This window comes from Pongo pygmaeus, chromosome 19 (assembly GCF_028885625.2).
Source record: "Pongo pygmaeus isolate AG05252 chromosome 19, NHGRI_mPonPyg2-v2.0_pri, whole genome shotgun sequence".
In the NCBI taxonomy this organism is placed as follows: Eukaryota; Metazoa; Chordata; class Mammalia; order Primates; family Hominidae; genus Pongo; species Pongo pygmaeus.
In genome coordinates, this window is record NC_072392.2 from 20705073 (window position 1) to 20715054 (window position 9982).

Genomic DNA, 9982 nt, shown 5'->3' on the forward strand with positions numbered 1-9982 from the left:
AAGTGCTGGGATTACAGGTGTGAGCCACCACGCCTGGCCATAGTTACATGTTTGTACCAACTTCTGGAGTCCTTTTCAGGATGACAAATCTTATATCCTGGGGGAGTGTTTCCAAGTTGAGGAAGTCCTCATCTTCCAAATTTGTTTCTCCCTGCCCTTGACTCAGGCCCTCAGATCCAGCCCCATGAGGACTCTCCCATCCCTGCTGGTCCATGGAGACTATGTCCTTTAGCCTCTTTGGAGCAAAGGATCATCCCTCTCTTTTCAGACTAGCACATACCCAGCCGGGACACATTGTGACTTAACCCTCGTTAGTGGCCTACTGGCCAGATTGTGAGGTGGAGGAAGATCTGAGGGCGGTGATGTGGTTTTGCAGGGGTGTGGCCTCTGCACTGCCTGCAAGCGAGAGAGGAATGCTCCCTAAATAGGGAGGAGGGAGCCAGTTCTGCAAGCTCGGAGGATTTGGGAAAATCTGGTGATTCAGGATTTGAGGGTACATCTAGCCCCATCCAAGTGTCATGGTCCCCATTGTTTTCCAACCAGCTCATGACCTTGGTGTGGCAGGCCTGTTCAGATGGGGAGTTCCTCTTCTTATTTATTTATTTATTTATTTTTGAGACGGAGTTTTGCTGTTGTTGCCCAGGCTGGAGTGCAATGGTGCGATCTCAGCCCATCATAACCTCTGCCTCTAGGTTCAAGCAATTCTCCCGCCTCAGCCTCCCATGTAGCTGGGATTACAGGCATGCGCCACCACGCCCAGCTAATTTTTTTGTATTTTTAGTAAAGATGGTGTTTCTCCATGTTGGTCAGGCTGGTCTCGAACTCTCGACCTCAGGTGATCCTCCCGCCTCGGCCTCCCAAAGTGCTGGGCCACTGTGCCTAGCCGGAGTTCCCCTTCTTTAGGCGCAGTTACTCGCACTTAAGACTTGGGCCTGGGCCTCAGCTTTCTCCATCCTTCAGCCACTTTACATGCTCCCAAGGAAACCCTGCAGCTTTCTCATTTAGCTTTAAATTGCTGATTAATCAGGCTCTGCTTAGCTGCAGCCACTCCAGTCCCACTCTCCTGACAATGACTGACTCCCTCGACAATGACTGACTCCCCCACATTCATCATTTGCTGGTACATTCCCTTCCACCTCTGCATCCACCAGCAGTGACAGTTTGAACAATAGTACCTCTGCTCTGTGCGGGGGCATGTACCACTCCATCTACCCCCAGCAAAAGGGTCCTTATCAGCAGCTAGGCAATGGGTGATCCAGAGCCAGAATCCCATCTTAGCATCTTCTTTCTCAGACCCCTCCTGGCCCAGCGGTCACAGGTTGGGCTCTCTGGAAGCAGTGTCTGAGAGGGAGGTTAGTGTGCAGGTTTCTTAGGGCGTGCCCTGTGATCGCCACCCGCAGAAGAGAAGAGAACGAAGCAGGATCAGAAAGAGGCAGAAACTGGTTGCATTCAGCGAAGGCCTCAGCCAATCCCGTATGTTTATCCCCAGCCTGGACGTGTGTTGCTGAAGGAAATGAGAGTGTGGTTGGGTGGAGGCACGTTTGGAGAGGCCTGACGGCTGAAGGCTGTCTGCTAACAGCATTCCCAGCAGTGTGGCCAAGAAATGTTTCTTTTCCAAAGGGGGATCTGGATGGTCAATTGCAGTGGCCCCTTTAGAGGGAGTGGAGGAAAAGTGAGACCCATGAGAAGCTGGAAAAACCAGCTGTCATCATCACCCTCATCATTGTTTCTGTTGTTGCTTTTAACCTGCTCCTTCTATTGCTACTGGAAGTGCTGCAGGGGTTTTGGTATCTACATAGGTCTCAGTCAGCAAGAGTTCAGAATAAGTAGGGCCCTTTAGATCACTCGGCCTCCTCCAGCAAAGATGTCAATCTGGAGACCAGGAAAGCTGGAAGGGTCTGGAGACTCTATTCTCATAGTTCACAAAGCTAGCTGCATACTGGAATCACCTGGGAACATTTTTTCTTTTTCTTTTTTTTGATAGAGTCTCACTCTGTCGTCCAGGCTGGGGTGCAGTGGCACAGTCTCGGCTCACTGCAACCTCCGCCTCCCCAGTTCAAGCGATTCTCGTGTCTCAGCCTCCCAAGGAGCTGGGACTACAGGCGCCCACCACCACGCCCGGCTAAGTTTTTGTATTTTTACTAGAGATGGAGTTTCACCATGTTGGCCAGGCTGGTCTTGAACTCCTGACCTCAGGTAATCCACCTGCCTCTGCCTCCCAAAGTGCTAGGATTACAGGCATGAGCCACTGCACCCAGCCGGGAACATGTTTTAAACTATGTCTGGCTCTACCCTCATAAAATTATGAAATGATTTTAATGGTCTGGAGTTATAGTTGGGATATTCCGTTTTATCTTGTTTTTTGAAACTCCCCAAGTACTTATAACGTACAGGCTGACAAGAACACCTGATTCAATCAGTTCTCTCTGCCCCGACCTTACAGATGCGGAAACCACGACCAAGAGAGAAGGAGAGATTTGTCCAAGAACACACGGTAGTTAGTGGGAGGAGCCAAACCAGAGTCCTAAACCTTGACCCATTTTCCCACCATTCAACGCTGCTCCTCGGGCTGAGCAGGGCCTGGTCCTGCAATGAGCTGCAAACAGTCCGTGGGATGACAACTGTACAACTTTCCTATTACATCAGCACTTAGTTTGCGGAGGTCCCAGGGACTTCTCGGTATAAGGCTAGGCTCAAGGGGCTCCTAGTCAGGAAAAGCTCCCCGGCGTGGGCTTGAGGAAAGGCCAGGTTGGAATTCAAAAGTTGGAGGACAGTAGAACTTCCATTCTGACTGGTGGGCCAGGAGAGAAGGGGGCTCAGCAGGGGTGTATGGAGATGAGTGTGACAGATACAGGGAGAGTGGTGGGCCCCAGGAAAAGGGAAGCCAGACTGGGAGGGAGAGGCCACGCACCGCCATGAAACCCCAGCCAACAAACCCAGGGCTATGAATGTGTTTGAGACTCGGACCAGAGCCAGTGGGGACTTGGAAGCTGCTTGAGCCTGGGAGGCACCTCGCCAGAGGAGAGCTTAGAACATGGCTTCTGGGAGCAGGAATGCTGGTCAGGTGGACTGAAGGCTGAGACTTAGAGCAAGGAAAAGGCCACGGAGTCGCCCTCGTGTTCTGGGAGCGTGGGGCCCAGGAGCCGCTCCAGCACTTGTCAGAGCTGCCGCCAACATTTATTATATTAGAGCCGGGCGTGGTGGTACAGTGTTGTAGTCCCAGCTACTCAGGAGGCTGAGGCGGGAGGATCACTTGAGCCCAGGAGTTCAAGGCTTCAGTGAGCCGTGATCTGTGATCATGCCTGTGAGTAGCCACTGCATTCCAGCCTGGACGATATAGATAGCAAGACCACATCTCTAAAAAAATATATACAGAGTTCTGGCCGGGCGCGGTGGCTCACGCCTGTAATCCCAGCACTTCGGGAGGCAGAGGCGGGCGGATCACGAGGTCAGGAGATCGAGACCTTCCTGGCTAACACAGTGAAACCCTGTCTCTACTAAAAATACAAAAAAATTAGCCGGGCATGGTGGCAGGCGCCTGTAGTCCCAGCTACTCGGGAGGCTGAGGCAGGAGAATGGCGTGAACCGGGGTGGCGGAGCTTGCAGTGAGCAGAGATCGCGCCACTGCACTCCAGCCTGGGCGACAGAGCGAGACTCTGTCTCAAATATATATATAATATATCTATATAAATATATATAGATATATAATATAAATATATATAGATATATAATATATAAAAATATATAGATATAGATATAGACATAGATATAGAGAGAGATATAGAGAGGGAAAGAGAGAGAGAGAGTTCTGTTCTGCTCTGGGCTCTGCTCAGCCATGCCATGGGACAGCCTTGCCTGCCCCTCCCCCTGCCAGCAGGAATCAGTGGCACAGGCACAGGCTACTAATGTGGGTGTTAACAAGAGTGAGCAGCACCAAACGCCTGCTGGGTGAGGGTTGGGGACAGCAGGTGTGACTGATACACTGGGCAATGGTGCCTCCCCTCCTGTCTCTGGCCTCTGGGCCTTTGGGCCTGATGGGCTCCAGCCTAATCCCAGCACTTCCTTTCCGGATGCTTGAAGGGAAAGCCCCACAGCTCTTGGTGTGCTGCAGGCTCTTAGCCCAAATGCTCCTCTCCTGAACCCTCCACGGCTCAACATGGAACAGGGTCTGGCCAAATACTCTACCAGAGTAAGAGACGGAGAAAAATGAGCCCGGGGCCACGCGAGCAGCACAAATGATGACTGGACAGCAAATGGCACAGGGAGAACAAATCTTAGAATGGATGGATCGAAGGCACCAGATAAGTATGACAAGAGATGAAAGCGGAGCAGGGAGCTGAACGCCCTGCCACACGGGAAAGTCACTGGCAAGAACCGCACTGAATCGTTTTCCATCTCCCAGACTCTCGGTGCTTTTCCCTCTCTGTTTGTGTGTGTTCCATCTGCACCCGTGTCTGCACTTGTACTCCCCTGAGATTCAAATGAAGCTGGGGAAGAACAATGGGAAACATTTCTGAATAGGGGCTGTCTTGGCCTGTGTTGCTATAAATGAACACCTGAGACTGGATAATTTATAAAGAAAAAATGTCGGCCGGGCGTGGTGGCTCATGCCTGTAATCCCAGCACTTTGGAAGGCCAAGGTGGGTGGATCACCTAAAGTCAGGAGTTCGAAGAACAGCCTGACAAACATGGTGAAACCCCGTCTCTACTAAAAATACAAAAATTAGCCGGGGGTGGTGATGCCTGCCTGTAATCCCTGATACTTGAGGGGCTGAGGCAGGAGAATTGCTTGAACTCAGGAGGTGGAGGCTGCAGTGAGCCAAGACTGCACCACTACACCATGTTGGTCAGGCTGGTCTCAAACTCCTGATTTCGTGATCCGCCCGCCTCAGCTTCCCAAAGTGCTAGGATTACAGGTGTGAGCCACCACACCCAGCCTTCCTTGCATATTCTTTTGGTACATAGCTCCATATTTCTTTCTTTTTTTTTTTTTTGGAGACAGTCTCGCTCTGTCACCCAGGCTAGAGTGCAGTGGTGCAATCTCGGCTCACTGCAAGCTCCGCCTCCTGGGTTGACGCCATTCTCCTGCCTCAGCCTCCCGAGTAGCTGGGACTACAGGCGCCCGCCACCACAGCTGGCTAATTTTTTGTATTTTTAGTAGAGACGGGGTTTCACCATGTTGGCCAGGATGGTCTCGATCTCCTGACCTCTTGATCCGCCCGCCTTGGCCTCCCAAAGTGCTAGGATTACAGGCATGAGCCACTGCGCCTGGCCTCATAGCTCCATATTTCAAAACAGGATGCTGTATTTTGCTCTCTTTCCTCCATCCCACTCCCCGCCCCACATGTGCAACCTTCTCTGCCACTCCATCTTCCTCACAGAGTTTGGCGTGGGTTACCTTTCTGAGACCCAGCAAAGGTTGCTGATCTCCTTCTTTTATGCACACTTCCTAGGGATGTGTCATAGTCCTTGGTTTTCTTCTCATATCGAAGAGTGGAAACACAGAGCTAGTTGGAAGGTTTGAATACGTAAAGGTTTCAGCATGCAAATTTCACCTTAGCATGCTCTGTTGAGGCAGTATCCTTGAGGACCCAGCCATAATTAGGCCTATGTCACAGGCCGACGCTAGGACATGGTGTAAAGTGAGTTTCCTGTTATCCCCACAGTGGCTGAGGTCACACTTAGTAATTATCCATGTGGGCAGAATATTTTTGTTGTTTAAGCTAACTCTTTTTTTTTTTTTTTTTTGAGAGGGAGTTTCGCTCTTGTTGCCCAGGCTAGAGTGCAATGGTGCAATCTTGGCTCACCACAACCTCCGCCTCCCAGGTTCAAGCAATTCTCCTGCCTCAGCCTCCCGAGTAGCTGGGATTACAGGCAGGTACCACCACGCCCGGCTAATTTTGTATTTTTAGTAGAGACGGGGTTTCTCCATGTTGAGGCTGGTCTTGAACTCCTGACCTCAGGTGATCCTCCCGCCTCAGCCTCCCAAAGTGCTGGGATTACAGGCGTGAGCCACTGTGCCTGGCCAATTTAAGCTAACTCTTAACAAAAGAGTGCTCAACTCATAGGGGATCCCTTTATACAAGAGATAACCAAACAAAAAGGAATGAATGATTCAAAATAGAATTTCAGATGCTGAAAAGGTAATGAAAAAGTAAAGAAGCACATGAGTTACAGTAGATGGATCTGCGTTCCAGCCTCAACAGTGGTATCCAGCAGCACAAAACCCTCTTCCTGTATGTTACGGGCTGAATTGTGTCCCCCGCCTCTCAATTCATATATTGACATCCTAATCCCCAGCACCTCAGAATGTGACTGTATTTGGAACAAGGGCCATTATATCGGTGGGCCTTAACCCAATATAACTGGTGTCCTTATAAGAAAAACATTATCCTTCCACCCACAGAATCCACTGTTGGAAAACCAGAATAGTATCAGAAATAGTGGCAGGAAATATGGACTTGAATAGAGGAAGGGAGGTGTTTTTATTACTTAGTCCTCCCCACCCTCAATGAAAAAAGAGACAAGTAGGGAAGAATTCTGATTGTCAGTGAACATAGCACTCAAGAAAATTTATTAGGTCTATAAAATGATAGTTTAAAACCTGATGGTATGGTTTGAATGTGTCCAACACTCAAAGTTCACGTGTTAGAAACTTGATCCCCAATGCAACAATGTTGGGAGGCAGGGCCTAATTGGAGGTGTTTGGGTCATGGGGGCTCTGCCATCATGAATGGATTAATGCCATTCTTACAGGAAAAGATTCATTATTGTGGGAGTAGGTTCCTTATAAAAGGACCAGTTCAGCTCCCTCTTGCACTCACTCTCTCTCTCTCACTCTATTTCTCACTCTTTCTTTGCCCTTCCACTATGGGACGACACAGCAAGTAGGCCCTTGCCAGAACCTGGAGCCCTCCAGAACGGTGAGCTAATAAATTTCTGTCCATTATAAATTATAAGACCCTTCACTGATACCTCAAAATGATGTATGGGTGTGACTAGGAGAACTTTTAAGAATGTTAAAGAAATGATGTCACTGAAAATGGTGTGGACTAGAGAACTCTAAAACCCATCCCTCCACTAAAGCAACAATTAAACTGGCAAAAAATGTCAGAATTTACTTTTCCTGAATTTTGGGATAATAAAAAACAACCACCGAGGGACTGGTTAATGAAGAAAGAAGCAGCTAAATTTTGGTAAGAGATATTGTGACATTTCAATGTAATCCCCAATCACCTCTCCATCCCCAGTTCAGAAAGCAGCCATGGAGATGGTGGCCCACAATCCCGGGGCAGCTTGCTTGTGCCAGAGAGGCCAATAAGGTCCTTGTTCTCAAAAAGCTGTGGTTGTATTTTTTGACCAGTCTGGCAGCAACCAGAGGGACTGACTCAGAGGCTTGCCTTTGTTTCATCGCCCTCAGAACTTTCAGCATTGGAGCCATCTTCCCAGCAGTGTTTGTTGAAAGGATTTAAAGGCATATGCCAGCTGTAGCCACCTGGAGCAAGGGAAAACAGATGGGGCCAGAAGCAGACACGTCAGAGCACCTAGGAGGGAAGAGGCTGGGGAAAGAGAAACATGGAGAAATAAAGACTTCGAAAAGCTCCTGCATAGCCGGGCGCAGTGGCTCACGCCTGTAATCTCAGCACTTTGGGAGGCGGCGGTGGGCAGATCACGAGGTCAGGAGATCGAGACCATCCTGGCTACTAAAAATACAAAAATTAGCTGGGCGTAGTAGTGCACGCCTGTAGTCCCAGCTACTCGGGAGGCTGAGGCTGGAGAATTACTTGAACCCGGGAGGCAGAGGTTGCAGTGAGTGGGGATCGTGCCACTGCACTCCAGCCTAGCAAAAGAGCAAGACTCAGTCTCAAAAGAAAACAAAAAACAAAAAACAAAGCAAAGGTCAGGCACGGTGGCTCACGCCTGTAATCCCAGCACTTTGGGAGGCCGAAGTGGGGGATCACTTGAGGTCAGGAGTTTGAAACAAGCCTGGCCAATCTGGCGAAACTCTGTCTCCACTAAAAATACAAAAATTAGCCAGGCATGGTGGTGGTCGCCTCCCAGCTACTCGGGAGGCTAAGGCACAAGAATTGCTTGAACCAGGAGGCAGAGGTTGCAGTGAGCTGAGATCATGCCATTGCACTCTAGCCTGGGTGACTCCTTCAAAAAAAAGCCAAAAAGTAGAACCCAAATATTCACCAACTGATGAATGGAAAAATAAAATGTGGCCAGGCGTGGTGGCTCACACCTGTAATCCCAGCACTTTGGGAGGCCGAGGCAGTGGATCACCTGAGGTCAGGAGTTTGTGACCAGCCTGATCAACATGGTGAAACCCTGCCTCTACTAAAATACAAAATTAGCTGGGCGTGGTGGTGTGTGCCTGTAATCCCAGCTACTTGGAAGGCTGAGGCAGAATCGCCTGAACCCGGGAGGCAAAGGTTGCAGTGAGCCGAGAGGCCATGTACTGTATGATTCTATTTACACGAAATACTCAAAACAGGCAATTCCATAAAGATAGAAAGTAGACTAGTGGTTGCCTTGGGCTGTAGAAACTGGCAGATGTGATGGTTAATTTTATTTGTCACCCTGACTGGGGAACACAGTGTCCAGATATTTGGTCAAACATTATTCCAGGTGTGTCTGTGAGGGTGTTTTTGGATGAAATTAGCATTTAAATCAGTAGACTGAGTAAAGCCAACTGCAAATATAGGTGGGCCTGATTAGAACAAAAAACCCTACCCTCCCTTGAGTAACATTGCTTCTTCCTGGGTCTTGAGCCTACTGGCCTTCAGATGGAAATTACACCAGTGGCTCTCCTAGCTTTCAGGTCTTTGGACTTAGACTAGAACAAAACCATCAGTTCTTCCTGGTTTCCAGCTTGCTGACTGACCCTGGAGATCTCAGGACTTGCAAGAGCCAATTCAAATGCATATATGTGTTATTGGTTTCCTTTCCCTGGAGAATTCTGACTAATTCATGGGGATTGGGAGGTGACGGTTAAGATTTCTTTTTGGGATGATAAAAATATTCTACAATTGATTTTGGTGATGGCTGCATAACTGTGACTATACTAAAAGCCACTGAATTTTATGGCATGTGAGTTCTATCTCAATATAACGTTAGCTATTTTTGTATGGTATATGAATCACATCTCATGATAACATATAGCTACTTATTTTTTTTAAGAAAATCTGCTTTTAAAGGCATTTGATACTCACATTGTATATACTTTATTAAAGACCTAGAGGCAGAGGCTCTAGAAGGAGCAGGGGTCCCCAGCCACTGGGAGATTCCCAGCTCCCTTCTCCTGCTTGGGTTCGCGCACTCAGGCTTACCCCTGCGGGTGGGCCTCTTGGACGCAGCACCCCCCGGAGACAGCGCCACGGGTGTGGGACGTTTCCTCCTTTCCAACTGGCGAGGTGATCCTGGGCAAGTCATTGTCCCTCATCCCAATTATGCCTCTATAAGGTGTGGGACAGCTCCTGGTTCCACAGAGGATCGAGCATGGGGGCAGGTGGTGGACCGAGCTGGAGGGGAAGAACTGTCGCGATGGGGCAGCAAGTAGGACAGGCGGTTCCAGATGAGCACGTGGGGTGGGGTGGGCCAGCGTGCCGTCATAGGCTCCCCATTGTGACACACGCGCAGCCTCACCTGGGATTGGCAGGGAGGGCGCGAGCCGGGGGTAAAACCAGAGTTCCAGGGCCCGACCCTGGCCAGAGTCTGGGCAGAGAGAGCCTTTACTGCTCCTGCTGCTCCTGCCTGGCCTTCCCTCTAGGTAACCCCGAACCCTGACCCCGCTGAGGAGGCCACGCTCACCTGTCTTGGGTCCCCTAAGTCCCAGGCCTTGTCTGCATGTCAGCCAGGGCTGGGGCTGCACCCCTGTGCTAGGTCTCCCAGGCCCAGCCTCTGACTGCATTCCAGGCTTCTCGTCCTTCGAACTCTCCTGCGGCTTCCCTGCCTCGCGCCCAGGTCTGTCGGGGTCTAC

At 49.9% G+C, this 9982-nt stretch overlaps 1 protein-coding gene across 1 annotated transcript in view; it reads right to left on the reverse strand.

Annotated features, from left to right (window-relative positions):
* The window catches only part of LOC134738716 (uncharacterized), a 70873-nt gene extending 60891 nt beyond the window's left edge, over positions 1 to 9982 (reverse strand). The window contains exon 1 of the mRNA XM_063656240.1: positions 9333 to 9982. Coding sequence (XP_063512310.1) covers positions 9333 to 9913 — 581 coding nt within the window. The 5' untranslated portion in view covers positions 9914 to 9982. The remainder of the gene's footprint in view (positions 1 to 9332) is intronic.